The 19879-nt window shown below is 41.4% G+C and overlaps 1 protein-coding gene across 4 annotated transcripts in view; it reads left to right on the forward strand.

Moving 5' to 3' along the window:
• HSPBAP1 (HSPB1 associated protein 1) overlaps positions 1–19879 on the forward strand; it is an 86337-nt gene that overhangs the window by 26367 nt on the left and 40091 nt on the right. For all 4 annotated transcript variants that reach the window (XR_002173815.3, XM_033855764.2, XM_033855763.2 and 1 more), the window contains exons 4-6: positions 9628–9764; positions 13281–13452; positions 16663–16746. Coding sequence is in view for 3 of the 4 variants with exons in the window: in XM_033855764.2 (XP_033711655.1) it covers positions 9628–9764; positions 13281–13452; positions 16663–16746 (393 nt within the window). In the remaining variant the exon portion in view is untranslated. The remainder of the gene's footprint in view (positions 1–9627; positions 9765–13280; positions 13453–16662; positions 16747–19879) is intronic.

The raw sequence follows: 19879 nt of genomic DNA on the forward strand, positions 1-19879 counted from the left end.
AAAAAAAGCCACTATTCTGTATTATCAGTATCTTACCAGTTTTTCTTAAGTTCTTTGGTTAAAACAGTAAAATTGGGCTTCCCTGGTGGCGCAGTGGTTAAGAATCCACCTGCCAATGCAGGGGACATGGGTTTGAGCCCTGATCTGGGACGATCCCACATGCCACGGAGCAACTAAGCCCGTGCGCCACACCTGCTGAGCCTGTGCTTTAGAGTCCGTGAGCCACAACTACTGAGCCCACGTGCCACAACTACTGAAACCCGCGTGCCTAGAACCCATGCTCTGAAACAAGAGAAGCCTCTGCAATGAGAAGCCCGTGCACCTCAAGGCAGAGCACCCCCACTCGCCCAACCAGAGAAAGCCTGCGTATAGCAACGAAGATCCAATGCAGCCAAAAATAAATTTTTTAAAAAAACCTGTAAAATTTTGGAAGATTTGGTTGCTTGTACAGCATTTTTTAAATGGTGTTTGAGTCTGCAACAATTATTTAACTTGTTTATTGGAACAGGTTTAGGAGCGACTTAGTTTCAGCATAAAATTAGATCTAGTCACCTAGATCAGTAACTCAGCAATTTTTGAACATTCGTTGTGCTGTGTTAGGTACCAGGGATGCCAACTTGAATAAAAGACTTGGCTCCCGTGGGAGTTTAAAGTTGAATGTGGAGCCAAGCCTTAAGACAGAAAAGTGTAAAATGTGCTATTAGACTTTAGTACTTTTTCTGACACTATTTTATCATTTAAATGATTGCAATAGTTTTAGAATATTATATATATAATCAAGAAGATTGAAGCATATACATTTTCTTGAACTTTTAAAATTACAACCAGATTTTTAGATTCTCTTATTTAAAATGTTGGAGACAATTTTATTAAGCAATTTTTAAAACTCATCCTCATTGCTGTTATGTGTACTTAAAGGAATCCAGTTTCAAAATATTGGGATAACAGAAAGTAGATCGGTGGTTGCTTGGGGCTGAGAGTAGAGGCAGGCAGATTGAAAGCACAGGAGTAAGAGGGAACTTTTTGGGGTAGTAGAAGTATTCTATATTTTGATCATGGTGGTGATTATTCCAGTATATACATTTGTCAAAACTTGCTGAACTGTAGTCTAAAATGGGTATGTTTTATTGTATATAAATTTTACCTCAATGAAATTAATTTAAAAAGAAAACTAGGCAGTGGAAAATGTACTGTTTCTAAATATTTCCTTATGTTGGTATTTAAGCAGTTTCTCCCCAACTAACTCTTATCTTCACAGGTAGCACAAAAGTGCATTGTCATCCTTTATGTCCTGGTTTTTTTATTGGGAAATATGATCACTCTATGTACACAAGAAATAAAACCATTGTTATTTATAAATTACATATTATGTTCAGGACATCATGACAAGGCAGAACCATCCAGAGGAAAGAGGAGAATAAAGTATCTGTACTACTTTTGTGTTATAAACCAAGTTCATTTTCTTTGGCCAGCCAGTTTTCAACTATGAGTAAATGATGAATTTTGCTTATAACTCTCGTTCTGTACAGAAGCTGTGCCATATTTGGTCTTGAAACACTGTAGTGTGTTATTTCCATCCCTCTTAGGTGTCTCTCTTTTTTTTTAATAGTTTTTAAAAAATTAATTTGGTTGCGCTGGGTCTTAGTTGCAGCAGGCGAGCTCCTTAGTTGTGGCAGGCTGTCTCCTTAGTTGCAGCTCGAGAGCTCCTTAGTTGTGGCTCGCTGGCTCTTAGTTGTAGCATGCAAACTCTTAGCTGTGGCATGCATGTGGGATCTAGTTCCCTGACCAGGGATTGAACCTGGGCCCCCTGTGTTGAGAGCGTGGAGTCTTAATCACTGCGCCACTAAGGATGTCCCGCTCTTAGGTGTCTTTAAACTGCAGATAAATTTCCCAGAATATGTCTGGGAAGAGGCCAGGAATTGGGGCTGATAGGAAACCATTGTGGTTGGTTGTGGGGGAGGATGAAAAAGCAGGGCTGAATTCCTGGTTAATTCCTTTAAGTACTGGGGTAACATGTGATATTGTCTTCTAGAATTACCCCTAACCACTAGAGTATCTAATGGACTACTAAATTGTAGTACTGCAGCCCTACATTAGCACTTCCATAGTAACTGTGGTCTTATTTTTTAATTAAAGAGTTGATTATCAAGACCTTTTGGTTCTTTCTACTCTTTTGCTGTCATTTGTAATTTTCATTGCTTGTGTTCTACACATTTTATTTGTATATCAATTGTTTGGACTCAGAACTTTTTTTTTTTCCTGGAGGAACAATGCAGATCTTGGCGGTTAGTTCTCCAGGCTAGCCTGGGGAAGCCTACTGTATTTATAATATGCTCAAAGAATAGTACCATGAAACTCTATCTACTTTCACCCCGAAGTGTCTACAGACGTATTTCTTCAAGGATATCTTTCTCTGCTATAGGGTTTAGGACTGGCATAACTGCAAACCCAAGATAAAGGCTCTGACAGAATGAGATTATTGGGGAAAGACAACGTTTCATGGGTTAACCTCCTGAATCAATTTGGGTTAGGCTTAGTTGCTTGTAACAGAAATCCCAGAATGGAAGTTGCCTAACTAAACGCATAATGGTGAATTTTTTCCTCACTTAAGGAAAGTTTGGAGGTACACTGGCCGGAGCTGGAATGGAGGCTTTGTCATCCCAAAGAACCCAGGTTCTTCCTGTCTTTCTACTCTGTCTTTAGCATGTGGCTTTCATCCTCAAAGCCATCTTGTATTCCAAGAGAGCCATCACACTGTATTTCAGAAAGGAGGAAGGAAGGACAAACGTGTACTCCCGGCTCTCTGCCTCTCTTTTAAGGAACTGTCCCAGAAGTCCCATCCAACAACTTTTGCTTAATGGTTAGAATTTAGTTTCATGGCCCCACTGAACTGCAAGGCAGGCTAGAAAACAGATGTCTCTTAGCTGGGCACGTTATCTGTCTGAATAAAGTTGGGAATGAGATATTAAGAAAAGTAGGCAGTTTATGGCGCACTCTGTTCATGGAAGGACATGAAAAATTGAAGGAAGATTTACAATTTCTACAAAAAGTACAGTTATTCCAGGGCCTCTGCAGGCAGCAAGTATAGGGACCAGAGAGAATTGCAGCATTAAAGGGAGGGTTCCCAGAATGAGTCTGTACAGCCATCCTTAGTGCATAGGTAAGAATGCCCTTGTCAGCTGGGGAGAGAGGATTTTGAAGCCAGAGGGATTTCTTAGGCAGCCATAGGGCTGGCAGTTTCAAGGGGGGGCCCCTGTGGCCAGATCCCTGGGGCAGGATGATTGATGGTCATTTTATTTAGTGGTTAAGTTGATAGGTTAGCAATCTGCTATACGTCTCACTGAAGAGAGGAAGGGAAAAGCACAAAGTTCATCTCTCTCGATTAAGTACTAATGCATTAGTACTTATTGAGGGATCAAGACAGAGAAAGACAAAAGCAAATATCAAGCATTCTTGACCTCTTAATTTATTGTACAGTTGTGTGATCATGATAGAATTGCCTTCTGGCATATTAGGGAGGGGGTAATTGATTTGTTTATGTTGTTATTTCAAGTTGGTGTCTTCAACTGGATTTTAGAGTTCTTGATAATAGAGATGTTTATGCCTTACACTTTTTGAGGCTCCATCCCCTATTAGCATATCACATATATTATCAGTCAGTAGTTTTTGTTTCTAATAGTTGTGCTATAGCAGTGATTCTCAACTCTCCCAGATCTTGCACTCCCTTTAAACAGTTTGTAGATAATACGATTACCTACACATGTAATTCTTTTAAATTGTTAAAATACCTTACCCATAATATAAAGGAGAATTTTCGAGGAAGTAATTTATAATAACATATATTTTGATGTGTTAATGCTCAATAACTACGCTAGAAGACATAACAACATAGTCAAGTCCAGGTGTGTGATTAAGTGGACCTCCAAAGCCAACATATAATGATTTTGAATGGATAGTCCATTTATTCCAGAAACCAGGCCCAACCTTGATGCACGCTGTGGTCTGGGATGCGCCTCCTCTGATGTTGCAGACCCTGGGGGAGCTCGCTGAGTTCTCTGTGAGGTTGTCGCAGGTGGCTGTTGTCAGCCACTGTGTGTTGGGAGAATTGTTTAGACTTGGGCACGGGCCTGGGATGACCAAGGAGCTCCAGGACCATACCCACCAGACCTGTATTTTCCCAAGAAAAAAATTCCAAAGGCGAAGCAGAGTAATAAGTCTTCCAGCTGATTAAAAAACATGAAGCCAAAGCTGAGAGTAGATGAATGCAGAAACTAGATTCAAGCTCTGTTGTGTGCTGTGGACTCTGCCAGTTGCTGGGGTCTGTGAGGTGAATATATGTTCAAAAGACAGAAAATAACTGTAAAATGTGCATGATTGTATATTCACTCTACAAACACCTGTTTTTCAACTGCTGTGCTAGGGCTAGAGAGTCACAGCCTTGGTCTCCTCTCCTCAGGGAGCTCATATTCTATAGTGAAATCAGACAAGTGAGTCTAACCGATTGTCCTAACTGGTATGAAGTAAACAAAAATGGGCCAAAATCAGTACAGCAGAGGGACTTCTAAAAGGGTAAGTTGGGAAGCCTTCTCTGAGGAGGTGATATTTATCCTGATTCCTAAAAAATGAGAAGCTAGCCAAGTGAATGGAGGGTCAAGAGCTTTCTAAGCAGAGTTCAAAGCCCTTGAATGTGAGAAGACTTTGCCTTTTTGGAAAAAAAGAGAGAAAGCCATTGTGATTGAAGCCTGGCCAGTGAGACTGAGAGGATTAGAGGTGTCAGAGAGGTGAGAGGGGCCTGGTCATAAAGGCCCATGATAGAGGGCATTTGGATCTAATTCTAAGTGCAGAGCAAAGGGGGGACAGGACTTAATATTTTAAGATCACTCTTTGCTGCTTTGAGGAGAATGGGTCAGACAGGCAAAGAATCAAAGTTCTTTGGGAGAGAGAGACCAAAAGAGAGAATGACCAGGTTGCATGCGGCAGGGGAGGAAGGGGTTGTGGTGGGGAGTGTGGAAGGGTTCAAGGACATGAAACTTACATTGGGTCTTGAAAGAGAAATGTGAATTGGGGTGTGGGAAGGGCAGCGAGGAGACCAGCCAGGCAGAGGGAACAGCAGAAGCAAAGGCAGGGAGGTGTGTAGCCCATGCTGGGAGAGCAGTAGAGAGGTAATGTAGCAATAGTCTCATACCAGAACCTGCAACCCCTTTACTGTTCTGAAATGCAGTTTGCAGGTGATACAATTACTTCCACAAATAATTTTTAAAAACTATTAAACTACCCCAGCTATAAAATATAGGAGAATTTAAGCAGAAGTATGTGATTTAATGTGTAAATATTCAAGCATCTCTATACTAGAAGACATAATGAATTAATCAGATGCTTGTACCTACCTACAAGGAAAAGGTTCAGTTTTGAAGAGTTAAGATAAAATTCCATAGAATATTTCCAATATTTTATATTTAACATTTTGAAATAAGGCTAAATGAGTATGTTTGTATCTATACACAGAGTCACCCTGATGAGACAGTATAAGCACAGACTGATATTGGTGTATACATTGCTAAATCAAATATCAAATGAGTTTCAATGCTGCTGGTGACTTAATTTTTCAAAACGGTGAACAACTTTTGATGAAGCTGCAGGAACACAAAGTACAGTCCTCCCTCGACTTACTTAGTAATTGTGTTTCTAGAAAATTCAGTATGTGTTAAAACCGTGCAAAAGTCCTTTGAGGATATATGAAATTAAGAGTCAGAGCTCTGGGGCTTGCCTGGTGGTGCAGTGGTTGAGAGTCCGCCTGCCGATGCAGGGGACACGGGTTCGTGCCCCAGTCCGGGAAGATCCCATGGCCGCTGAGCCTGCGCATCCGGAGCCTGTGCTCCGCAACGGGAGAGGCCCGCATACCGCAGGAAAAAAAAAAAAAAGAGTCAGAGCTCTAATCTCAGGTAACTAAAATCAGATTTTTCAGTGTTATGAAAATTGTGCAAGATACAAAACTTCTGTTGTTTTGTTGAGCTGGATCCCTGACCCCCATCCACTGAATACCAAGGCACCCCCCTCCTATTTATTATGACAACCAAAAATGTCGCCATGTTTTTTAACAAAAGGACAGAACTGTCCCTCAGTTTCCACACCTGTACAGTAGCTATAACTACCTTCAATCTCATAAGGATTAAATGAGATGATACAAAGAAAATGTTAGTATCAGGGCCTGTCCCACCATATGGATTCAATAACCTGATAGTTAGCAGCTGAAAATATATGTTTAGCAGTTGAAAATATAGATTTAGTCGTAAATAGAAGAGAAGCTAGGACTGGAGATGAAGGTTTAGGAGTCATGTATGTAGGTTCATTTAAACATTGCAAAGCACCAGGCAGAAACTTAACATTCAATTTAAGAGGGATAAAAGTAGGGTCCCATGGCCTTCTCCTAAACTCTGTAACATCAAGGATGAAGAGATATGGCTAGGCAACAGTTCATAAGAAAAAGGCAGTTAAGCCTAGATTAGCCATGGTATAATTCAGCTGCTTTTTTTAAAAAAAAAAAAAAAAGCACTGTCTGACAGTGTATTAATAGTGTAATGTCCAGATCATGGAATGTTGAGACCCATACGCAAGGAACTACATAGGCTGTGTCTGGCGTTCATTCTGAGAGCCAGGCTTTAAGAGGGCTGTTGACAAAGGTAGTCAAGAGGAGAGAAACTGGAAGGAATATTTAATGCTACTGAGTCTAGATATTTGAAAAAAATGATAAGAGAAGACATGACCATTTTTCAGATAATTTAAAGACAACAGTTTTTGGCAGAAGAGAACATAAACCTGTTGTTTGTGGAAAACAAATCTAGGACCTTCTTCTGGAAGTTACAAGAAAGCAAATATTGATTTTGTAGTAAGCAATCAACCAGACGCTTGCTCTTTTCAGGGATGATGTAGAATAGAATTCCATGGATAGAGACGATTTCTAAAGACTTTTTCAACTTTTGAAGTGGATGTGGGAATAGACTCCAGGATGGATCACCCCGCCAGTCACCTGTGTTAGTTTCACCGATGTGGCTGCCTAACAGGGTCACTTGTTTCTAGCAAGACCCAACGCAGATTCCTCCTGGGCCTGCACTCATTTCAGAGATTTGACTACCTGTAAATAGCTGAACTCAATTGGCAAGAAATCCCAACTCTCAAGAGCCTGTGGGGAAAGAAAGCCAAAATAGGTAACACTCGGTGCTATCTATTTTCTGACAAATTTACTTTGACTTTCTCTCTGCCACTTGCCCCCAAACCCTTCACCCTCTGGTTTTCTCAGCCAGTTTGCAGCTGAAGTTTAGGTCACCCTGATCTAATCATTCCAAAATAATTTTTCCTTTTTTAGTCATTACTGTGTTAGGTAAGAGGTCAGGGAAGCCTCACGTCAGTTTTTCATATAGTCACCCCCCGACCTAGTAGAAAAACTTTCCTTCTGTGAGTCTTTCTGAAGTAGTGCTCTAGAACAGTTTCTCACCTGGGGTTGGTCCACCGACTCCCTCAAAGTGTATGTGAAACTGTGTGTGTGTGTGTGTGTGTGTGTGTGTGTGTGTGTGTGCGCGCGCGCGCGCGCTCACGTGTGCGTGTGCGTTCATTTCTCTGAGGAGAGGGATATCAGCATTCATTTGACTCCCAAAGGGGTGTATCTGTAAGAAGATTAAGAGTCACTTAAACCAGCCTCTTCTTAGGTAAGACAGATCCCCATTTTTTGTTTTTATATTGCGTGTCTTTCATCTACCTTTAGTTAAATTCCAAACTGAGGTGTGGTGAATTGTTCAACAAGGACCAGGTTCATGGGAAGCCTCCCTAAGCTCCCTGCTTGGACTGGGAGCCCTTCTTCTGTGATCATAGAGCACTCTCTGCTCACTGCTGTGAGAGCACTTTCTGCATTATATCGGAAGGGTCCATTTATGGGACTATCTTCCATTATGAGATTTGAAGGGAGGGCCTGTGTTGTATTAATTTTCATATTCCAAACATTCAGCATCATGCCAGGTATGTAATAGATGCTCAGAAATGTTCTTGACCTGAACCATTTACCCATAATAAGCCAACAGATTCTTCTTTCCCTCCCAAGCAGCCAAGGTTTTAAGCACTTAACCTGAGCCAGGTATTATATTAGGCACTGGGAAAACAGAGGTAAGCTCCCTTCATGGAGCATATGGGCTATATCCAGAGGGGACGTGATTTTTGCCACGCCCTGGAGCTGCTGCATTTGAGCCATATGCATTTACAATAGTGCTGACCTTGCAAAAACTCCCCTTTTTATAACAGATATTAGTTATATGCGCATATTCTATTTTTACCACTCAAAACAAAAATGAAAAAGCTTTTTCTAGTCTTCCTTAAAACCATCCATTAAAAATCTCTCTCCAAAATCCTCTTTCTCTTTGAGTAGTGTTAATGCTTTGCCTCCAAAAAGAGAATAGTTTGAAGATATTGAGTAGTGTCAGCATTTAGGACCATGTTCTGCACATAGAGGTGTTTTTTGTTTTGTTTTTTAAAATTCAAAAGGAAAAATTCATGATTCAAAACACATAAAATAAAAAATAAAGCAAAACTTTCCTGCCTGGTTCACTAGTGTGTTCTTTTTCTTTTTCAGCTTATACATATCTTAAGTTCCATGGATTTGAGTTTATGTCAAACTACGTTCATAGTTTTCTAACTTTTATTTAAAAGCAGGAACACCCTTTCTTCAAACCTAAATAAAATCAAGCAGAGCAGTTTGCTGAAAGAAAGAGCCTTTGCTGCTATCCCCAGTGCCCTAAGGGGATGCCAGGGAGCCTGGTTTGAGAACTACTGGACCAGATGGTATTTAATGGATCAGTAGTTGACTTGGGTAGGATCTGTCCACAGAACTAGACATAAGGAGTGCCAAGTTGAAAGCACTGTGCTGTCTCTTTTTCAAGTTCTTTACACTTAAAGAGTTAATGACCTTGAGGAGCATAGCAAAAGTATTTCAAAAGATATGCTGTGTCTCCCCCACCTGGAGACTCCAGTTTAGTAGGTATGAACTACTATAGATGCTCCAGCATCTATAATTTTAAATAACTCCACTAACCTAGGAGAAGCCTTCTTTCATGTGGTCTTTGAAAGTGCAAAAAGTTAGTACATTACTTAGGCCTCAAAATATCTGCACTGCTTAGAGGGAATGTGCCTTTTTGGATTCCTGAGTTAAGCTTCAGAGATTTAAAAAAATACTATTTCCATTGCAGTCACTGTTCCTGCTGCCTGAGCCACTTCCCCCATATATCTGCATAACTGTGTCTAGTGTTTATTGTCAGTCTCCAACCTCTGAAATGTAAGCTTCATTTGGGTGGGCGTTTTTGTCTATTTTGTGCATTGATTCATCACATGCTCTAGAAGAGTGCCAGGCATGTTATAGGCAGACAGTAAATATTTGTTGAATAACTACTATTAGTGGGGTTATTCAGATATGTTATTGGTTAAAAAGACTTCTTGAATTGCTCTGGAAACCTGACCTCTTCCATCTATAGCAATTTCTGTAAGAGAGTGTTCCAAGTGCCTAAAACCAGATGTGTAAGTGAAAATGTGTAACACTCCTATACAACAGATGGTTCTTGATGGACTGTGACTTTATTTTCAAAACAGGATGTGATGTGGTCTGACTTTGGGTTTCCTGGAAGAAATGGACAGGAAAGTACATTGTGGATCGGCTCCATGGGGGCCCATACACCCTGTCATCTGGACACCTATGGTTGCAACCTAGTATTCCAGGTACAAGGAAGGTAATGCACATGTGCATGCACATGCGTGAGGGAGAGAGAAAGAGAGAGAGAGAGAGAGAGAGAGAGTGTGTGTGTGTGTGTGTGTCTTTGTGTGTTGCACAGGAAGAGGAATGGGTGTCGGGTAGAGGGCAGGACTCCCTGCTCCGTTCTGTCAGCCTGCCTCATGACCGAGGCAGATCTCTTAACCTCTGGTTCAGTCTCCTCCTTTGTGAGATAAGGGGAACAATATAGACGGTGGTGTCTGTGTTGTGTCTCTCAGCCACGGTCAGGATTACTGTCAGCAAGCTGATCCTAGAACTCTAGGAGTACACTCCCTGTTCAGCCAGACAGTTGTCTGCTTAGCTCTATAACGTACGAGTCTGCGTTAGTAGCTGTAGAGTGTAGGGGGTGGGACTTGCTCTCTTGTTTTAGGAGAGCAGTGGGAGAACGATGACGGCTCGTGCCCGCAGGCTTCAGCGGTGCGGCATGAGATTGCCTCGTCCGTGCACGCGTGCTGGCTTTTCAGGAGCAGGAGAACGCTGTGACTGCTCATGTGCACCAGCCCCAGCCGGGGGCCAGGGCTGTGTTGCAGCCTCCCACACTCACAGACTTTAGCTAGGGAGCAGGAGAATGCCGGGACCGTTTGTGCCCACCTGCCAGCTCCAGGGCTGGGGAAGTGCTCTGGTCACTGGAGCTCTCTGGCTTCAGCATTGTGGCAGGGTGGAGCCACAGTTGCTCGCCCCTGCATCCGAGCTTGCCCACCTGTGCCCGCAGGTTAGGTGAGGAGCACAACAATGGCGTCTGCCAGTGCTTCCATCCTGGGGGAGCATTTCCATCATTTCCCACCCCTTCGGTGGATACTGTCAGATTCTAAATGACTTTCCTTCACGTGTAGTCTCAACACTTTTCAAACTGCTGTTATTTTGCTAGGGTTTGGGGCAAGTGAGATATACGTGAACCCTTTACGAGGGGAGTCTCAGTTTCATGTAGCACTTGGGGACACTTGGACACCTGTCCTGTTGGTTTCCTAAGCCAGCTGTTACGGGGGCTCATCTCTGTGGTATAGATCCCAGGGACCGGGGCTCCTGATGTGGGGTGCCAGCCCCTAACTTCCCGGGAGAAGCCTTGTCTGGTGAGGTCCCTTCCTGTTGTGTGCCACCGCGCGGGGGCTGGGGCTTTTGGCGGGAGCGTCTCTCTGCCTCTCCTGCTCATCTCGATGTAGTTAGTCCTTTTTATTCTTCATTGTGGAGCACGTGTTCAGCTAGTTCTCAGGTTCTTTTCAGAGGGAACTGGTCTATATGCACATGTGTATTTTTTGTGTCTGTGGGAGGAGGTAAGTTCAGGGTCTTCCTCTGCTACCGTCTTTGAACTGCTCCCCCCACGTGTGAAGTACTTTGAAAACTATAAAACTGTATGAGATAGTTCCTCCTGGATTCCTCAGGTCTTTATTAAGCAGCCTAGAACGTCTGGGTACATTATTAATGCACTATGGTTACAGCAGTGAATCAAGTGTGCCTGGTCCCTGCCCTTATAGAGTTAATAGTCTGAACCTTAAACTTCGTTAGAGAGGGCATCATTTTAAGTAGCTGCTTTCCGTGTGTTCTGAATGGAGAAATAAGCCAAAGAAATTCAGTTGGGAAAACATTACCAAAAAATACGTGGGTTCTTTCTGTGATATAAAATTAATATAGCTTTACTTTAACTTTGTCGTAGACCATATTTTCTGGCCTCATATAGCTCTGGAGTAATAAAATAACTAACTATTCAGGAAATATTTATTGAGTATCCTGCCGTGCAGATACCATGTGTTACAGTAGGAACAGAGGTGAACAAGTAAGACACCTCTCTGCCCTAAGAGAGTGTATGTACAGTTAGAGTGCAGGGAAGCCCATGGATTGCTGTGATATATGTAGGCAGAATGAACATGCCCTTGAGGAAGGTTTCATAGAGCCATGCAACTGAAAAGGAGAAGAGAAAATGTTCCTGTTGGAAAGATTAGGGAAGATTTCAGAGGGGAGTTGCCATTTGGGATGGGTTTCAAAGGGTGGGTGAATGTTCAAAAGACACAGGTGGGAGGAGCAAAGGGACCAGCATGAGCAGAGCCCCAGGAAAGCGTGGGGTATATAGAGGCCCCAGTGAGTTGTCCGTGTAAGTTGTGCATTAGAGACAGAGGATTAGTAGGAAAGGCAGGGTGGAGCCTGAGGGTCTTAATGCCCAGGCAAATACTGCTTATTCTCTGTTCTTTCAGCATCAGAACCAAGAGGTTTTTGAGCCAGGGATGACATGATGATTGACTACCTTTTATGATTAAGAACACAAGGATGCAAATATATTACATTTTAAACTTAGCAAAGCAAATTGTATGGGATGGTTATCATCATGGCTGTTCCTTTGGGAAACACAGCTATAGTGCAGGGGTCTGGAGATCTGTGACCTAGTACTGGGTCCACCACTAACACAAGCCCAGTGAATGACACTGAGCAAACCCTGACTCCCTCTTCCACTTCTTTGAATGTAAGATTAGACTGATGATCTCTTAAGGGTCCTTCCAGCTCTAACGTTCTGAACATCCTAAATGCCAAAAATTCTCCCAAACTAGTCATAGTCATAGGTCTAGTGGGAGGGAGCAGCTTTATCATCTTTAAGGCAAAATAAGACTTTGTATTTCCTAGTTTGAGAAGAGCAGTCAGCTCTTTTGAAAGGACATGTTTTGAAAAGACATGATAGCCCCTCTGTAACTGTCAGGGGTCACTAGAGGGCTTTAGGGCTTGTCTCAGAACTAGGTTCTTTTCCCTCTCTCTTTGCTTCCCCATCTGTATATTTCTGTCTGTCTGTGTCTCTTCCTTTTTCACACTTCTCCCTCCTTTGCTTCAGATGTCCTCGCTCTGTTGGCTCAAAGTGTTGGTGTGTCTAGTGTTTCGTGAGTTAAGGTTTATCACTTCCAGTTTTCAAAAAATTTTAAAGTGACTGAAACATTTTACAGTTTTCTTTTTGAAAATTCCTATATTATACTACTTTTTAGTTGTGTGGCATCATTCGTGCATTTCTCTTCCTTAATGGGTCAACTTAACAAATGTTTAGGTTAAGGAATTTACAACCCCAATAGGGAGAAGTCTGGAAACGATTTGGTGGGTAGTTACTCTGGATGAATGGTTGCTCTGCATAAGAGAGGAATCCAGAGATTTCAACGGGTAGAGATTATTCTGGGGAGCTCTAGACTCAAGGATGGAAACAGTTTATGAGGAGGCTGACTTTGATTTGAGATAAGAAAGAATGATCTTACAAAAGAGCGCCTGTCCCTGCAAAGAGGCTGCTCAGGGCATCATGAGATACCCACTAGTTGCTGCCCTTCCTTTACCAGGTGTCTGCAGAGGAGATTCCAGCCCTGAGTGAGAGATGGGCCAGGTGACCCCTGCGGTTCCTGTGTTCCTTTATGGATTGAATGAAAATGAGTGAAATTGAGCACTTAGCTGCTGCCTTCTTACATGTTTTGTCTCAAGTTTAGAGTACTAACTTGTATCTTATTTTTTTAACTAGGAAAAGATGGCATCTCTTTCCTCCTGAAGATACTCCTTTCCTTTATCCAACTAGAATCCCTTATGAGGAATCTAGCGTGTTCAGTAAAATCAATGTTGTCAATCCTGATTTAAAACGTTTTCCTCAATTTTGGAAGGCTCGAAGACATATGGTTACCCTGAGCCCCGGACAGGTAATGGGAGCTTTAAAACATTGGTGACCTGTCAGTGGACACCCCAGCTATAACTTCTTTCAAGTCTTTATGCCACATGCCTCCCTATCAATACAAATGACAATGGTTCCTTCCCTGCTGCTCTGCTATTGGAAAGTAGCTTCCCCAGCTATAGGCTTCACACACAATCCCTGCTTCACAGGTCATGGGAGGGAGATGGGAGGAGGGAACACAGCTCCTCCTGCTGGTGAAGAGGAGAATGGCCTGTGGAGGAAGATCCAAAAACTCAGTTATTTTTATTCAGGTTAAGAGAAGGTGTCAAGGCATGAGTACTTGAACATTTCTGGAACATTTATTCACAATTAATATCTGTTCAACCACGATAAAATCCAGACACACAAACACAGGTTCGAATGCATCCAGTTAGTGGGCCAACAAAGGCAGAATGAACTAAGAACGATTTAGGGTTTTTTGTTTGTTTTAATTGAAGTATAGTTGATTTACAATATTGTGTTAGTTTTTGGTGTACAGCAAAGTGATTCAATTATATATATTTTTTCAGATTATTTTCCATTATAATTTATTGCAAGATATTGAATAGAGTTCCCTGTGCTATATCGTAAATCCTTGTTGCTTATCTATTTTATGTATAGTACTCTGTCTGTTAATTCCCCACTCCTAAGTCACCCCTTTCCGCATAACCAAACATGATAATTGTAAGTTTGTTTTCTATGTCTGTGAGTCTGTTTCTGTTCTGTATATAAATTCATTTGTATCATGTTTTAGATTCCACCATATAATATTTGTTGAGAATGATTTGCTTTTAAGCAAGAATGGATGTTACTTTTGTAACTGACTGTCTCTGAAACATTTCCAAAGGTTTAGTACTTAGTGCTGCTAACCAGTGGGGAATAGCACCTTTACAACACTGGCATTTGCTGTCTGATATTTTAGTAACATTTGCAAGGTTTTCTTAAGTCTCTTTTTTTTTTTTTTTTTGCGGTATGCGGGCCTCTCCCGTTGCGGAGCACAGGCTCTGGACGCGCAGGCTCAGCGGCCATGGCTCACAGGCCCAGCTGCTCCGCGGCATGTGGAATCCTCACGAACTGGGGCACAAACCTGTGTCCCCTGCATCGGCAGGCGGACTCTCAACCACTGCACCACCAGGGAGGCCCTCTTAGTCTCTTAAGGAGACTTTATTCCTTTGATTATCCCTCTGACCTGCCTGTGTTCCTTCTTTTGCTCCCTTCTCACTGGCTCTTCCTGCTTCCTTTACACGCGAGTGCTCTAGCTCAAACGATTTCACTAAGTTTCCGCAACCCATCAGCAGCCATTTCCCATTCACCTATCCCCCCCAGCCCTTGACAACCACTTTTCTGTTTTCTTTCTGTATAGATTTACCTATTCTGGACATTTCACATAAGTGCAGTTGTGCAGTCTGTGGACTTCCACGTCCGGCTTTTTTCACGTCGCATAATTATCCTCAAGGTTCATCCAGGCTGTAGAATGTTATCAGCACTTCATTCTTTTTTATGGCTGAATATATTCCATTATGTGGATATACATTTTATTTACCCATTAAACAGCTGATAGATATTTGGGTTGTTTCCACCTTTTGGTTATTATGAATAATGCTGCTATAAACATTTGAGTACAAGTTTTTGTATGAGCATATATTTTCAGTTCTCTTGGGTATATACGTAAGGGTGGAATTGCTGAGTCATATGATAACTCTGTGTTTTTTTAACTTTCGGGGGAATTGCCAAACTGTTTTCCACAGCAGCTGCACCATTTTACATTCCCACCAGCAATCTATGAGGGTTCTATCTTCACATCCTCACCAACACTTGTTATTTTCCTTTATTATTATTATATTACTACAACTATAGCCATTCTAGTGGGTGTGAAGTGGCTGCTAATTCTTTTTTTCTTCTATTTTAATAGCCAAATTTGAATGAGTATTTCTGTCTATTGTATCAGTCTTCCTTACATCATGCTGTTTCCTGAATCCACCATAAACTGGCTCTCTCTCTTACCACTTTACTTGAAAGTATACTCTATGATAGGACATTAATGACCTCCTAATGACTAAACCCAGTGGCTGAAGTGGACGTTTTTAGTCCACTTCACTTCACTTTAGTTCTCTTAAAAGGAGGTCTCTTCCCATCTCCACCTTGTCCATAGCAGGTGCCACCATTTTCCTAAATCTGAAGCCCGGAAGCTTCAGATCATCTCCGTCTGCTGTACTCAGCCTTCCACAGACTCTTGTAATGACTCTGGATAAATACAGTCCTTCTTGATTCTGCCCATTGCTTTTGTTTGCTATATCTTCCTATTTAAATCTTAACATTTAATTTAATAATTGGACCATTGCAAGAATCTCCTGTCCTTCCCAGACTCTCCCACAATGTCACTGTTTTAACCATCCCCCTACTCAGAACTTCTCAGCAACTCAAAATGCCTACAGGATAAAATCCAAATTCTTTATTCTGAACTCAAGGCCCTCCACTGGCCCTAACCTGATCCCCCACTTTATTCCCCTTCACTCCTTCTGCAGTAGTAAGACTGGCCTACTTGCTGTCCCTCGACAGTCCCACCTCCCTTGCCCACTTCTCCGTCCTGGCATGTCCTCATTCTCTCTTAGTCCTGGTTCAAATCACACTTTCTCCATCCAGGTTGCCCCTAACCTCCCTAGAAGCATGCCTGCTTCTCCCACCTCTGAAGGTCTCTAGCACCAGTGTCCCCTCCTCTGATTTACCACTTACATAATTTATAAATTACATAAGTGGTAAAAAGTGATTTACCACTTTTCTATATATTATTTTTTCATTGGCTAGATTTTAGACTTTGAGAAGGCTGAAACTATGTCCTATGTGTTTACTTCTGCCCTTTCTCAGAACTCATACAACTATTATGTGATGGAAAGGAGGAAAAGTTGCAATCTCAGAATCCTTTACTAAGATTTGGATGCAGACAGAGAAGGTCCAGGATAAAGGAGAGTAGAGACTGGAGAAGCTAATAATATCCTTTGTAGAACATGCAACTTGTTAATTTAAGAAAAGGAATAAAAGGATTGTGGGGTTTTTTTCTTGTTTCCCTTTCCTATTACAATCTTAGTATAAATTCATTTGAGTTTGTTTTTTTTCCTTAGCAGCTTCATTTAAGATCTGATTCTGACATGAAAATAAAATGTTCTGTTCTTGTGCTAACGATTTTTTGTTTGGTTTTCAGGTTCTGTTTGTCCCCAGACACTGGTGGCATTATGTGGAATCCATTGATCCTGTCACTGTCAGTATAAACTCATGGATTGAGCTGGTATTTTTTTTTTCTAATAAATGTAATCTCCCTGCTTTTAAGATATACAGTGTCTGTCTATAGAACTTGGTGATTAATTTTCACCAACACTCCAGTGTTACTTTGTTTTACTGTTCCATAATTTATGTATTCTGTGCTGTTGATGAATAGTGAGGTTGGAAATAGGATTTTTGTGACACACCATTCTCTTTCTTTTAAGGGCACAAAATGGGCCCTGATGTTGGTGTGCCAGGTCTTCTCCCTTGACCGGTGTTGTTAGGAGAACCATGTTGGGCCTGGCTGGATCTGCCACGTGTGTCCCACGTTGCCAGTCCCATCCCCCACCATCTGGGCTGGAAATACTTGCTTCTTGGTTCAGTGTCCTCATTAATAATTGCAGAATTCTCAGTCCTGACTTACACATTTTCTCAGAGCAGTCTTTCAGTGCTAGGTGTTATCATTTTATTTCTCCCAAAGGCTTTTCCCCTCCAATATGCTGTGCTTAATCCTGGTTGCCTGCTCTACTTGACGATTAGAATGGCTACTCTTATGGCCCAAGTCTGTCTCTTCCACCTGAGGTGTCGTTGCATCTTTGTATGCTTTAACCAGAGGCTTGGACTGCACCTGTGCCCTCGTTAACCTGAGGCCTCGAATGCATCTCTGCTCTCCTGTACCCAAAACCTTGACTGCATCTCTCTCCTCTCTTTGGCTGCTGCACCCTCCCCTCACTCAGACTTTTCTTATCCTTAGATAATGGGAAGGGCTTTGGCACAGGGGGAGCATACGGAACATTGTAACAGGAAGCTCTATTGTGTGGCTTAGAAGAGTCGTAACCCTTGGGTGAGAAGTATAATGGGAGATCAATGGACTTACAGTTAGAAATGCTGCTTAACTGATTGCCTTGCTTGGTATTCCCCTTTCTGCTCCAGTGTTCAGAATGTCCCTCTGAAAAGAAGTTGGTCAATTATAGTACTTAAGTCATTTATTTTCTTTTTCTCAGAGATCACATTTTTATGTTGCCTGTAATCCAATGTCTGGAATCCTTTAATGATATGTATTTGTCTAGTTTTCCAGTTGTTTATCATAGGAAAGTAGTTAAGTTACTGTTACTCTATCACAGCCAGAGGTGGACATCTCAGTTGAATCATTTTTGTGCCCATTATCTGAAATATGTTATTAATGTTTACATTTTTTTAAGATAAGATTTCTTTGTCTCTAAGGGTAGTCAACATACTATTCTTTACTGCATGGTCTTATACATATTAAATAAAAAATACTAGGTGCAGCGCAGAAGGAGAGCCACTGCAGGCCAGCTTCTCCAACTCTGAAGGCACTCCAGGGATTGGAAACCATGAAATCCAAACATCAAAGTGAATGGCTTAATTTGCTATACCTCAACTCATCTTCAAGTGTTAATTAAAATTATCCACAGAAAACTGAATCAAAATTAAAATTAAACACATATATAGAGAAGCAAGAAGAGCGACAGTCCTGCAGCCTGTGGAATGAAAACCACATTCACAGAAAGACAAAATGAAAAGGCAGAGGGCTATGTACCAGATGAAGGAACAAGATAAAACCCCAGAAAAACAACTAAGTGAAGTGGAGATAGGCAACCTTCCAGAAAAAGAATTCAGAATAATGATAGTGAAGATGATCCAGCACCTTGGAAAAAGAATGGAGACAAAGACCGAGAAGATGTAAGAAATGTTTAACAAAGACCTAGAAGAATTAAAGAACAAACAAACAGAGATGAACAATACAATAACTGAAATGAAAAATACACTAGAAGGAATCAATAGCAGAATAGCTGAGGCAGAAGAACAGATAAGTGACCTGGAAGACAGAATGGTGGAATTCACAGTGGGGAACAGAATAAAGAAAAAAAGAATGAAAAGAAATGAAGACAGCCTAAGAGACCTCTGGGACAACATTAAACACAACAACATTCGCATTATAGGGGTCCCAGAAGGCGAAGAGAGAGAGAAAGGACCCGAGAAAATATTTGAAGAGATTATAGTCAAAAACTTCCCTAACATGGGAAAGGAAATAGCCACTCAAATCCAGGAAGTGCAGAGAGTCCCAGGCAGGATAAACCAAAGGAGAAACACATAATAATCAAATTGGCAAATATTAAAGACAAAGAAAAATTACTGAAAGCAGCAAGGGAAAATTGACAAATAACATACAAGGGAACTCCCATAAGGTTAACAGCTGATTTCTCAGCAGAAACTTTACAAGCCAGAAGGGAGTGGCACAATATATTTAAAGTGATGAAAGGAAAGAAGCTACAACCATATTGTAGATTATTCTACCCAGCAAGGATCTCATTCAGAGATCCTCGGAGAAAGCAAAAGCTTTGCAGACAAGCAAAAGCTAAGAGAATTCAGCACCACCAAACCAGCTCTACAACAAATGCTAAAGGAACTTCTCTAAGTGGGAAACACAAGAGAAGAAAAGAACCTATAAAAACAAACCCAAAACAATTAAGAAAATGGTAATAGGAACATACATATTGATAACTACCTTAAACGTGAATGGATTAAATGCTCCAACCAAAAGACACAGGCTGGCTGAATGGATACAAAATCAAGACCCGTGTATATGCTGTCTACAAGAGACCCACTTCAGATCTAGGGACACATACAGACTGAAAGTGAGGGGATGGAAAAAGATATTCCATTCGAATGGAAATCAAAACAAAGCTTGAGTAGCAATATTCATATCAGATAAAATAGACTTTAAAGTAAAGAATGTTACAAAAGACAAGGAAGGACACTCCATAATGATCAAGTGGTCAATCCAAGAAGAAGACATAACAATTATATATGCACCCAACGTAGGAGCACCTCAATACATAGGGCAAATGCTAACAGCTATAAAAGAGGAAATCGACAGTAACACAATAATAGTGGAGGACTTTAACACCTCACTTACACCAATGGACAGATCATCCAGACAGAAAATTAATAAGGAAACAAAAGCTTTAAATGACACAACAGACCAGATAGATTTAATTGATATTTATAGGACATTCCATCCGAAAACAGCAGATTACACTTTCTTCTCAAGTGCACACGAAACATTCTCCAAGATAGATCACATCTTGGGTCACAAATCAAGCCTCAGTAAATTTAAGAAAATTGAAATCATA

This window comes from Tursiops truncatus, chromosome 4 (assembly GCF_011762595.2).
Source record: "Tursiops truncatus isolate mTurTru1 chromosome 4, mTurTru1.mat.Y, whole genome shotgun sequence".
Taxonomy (NCBI): domain Eukaryota; kingdom Metazoa; phylum Chordata; class Mammalia; order Artiodactyla; family Delphinidae; genus Tursiops; species Tursiops truncatus.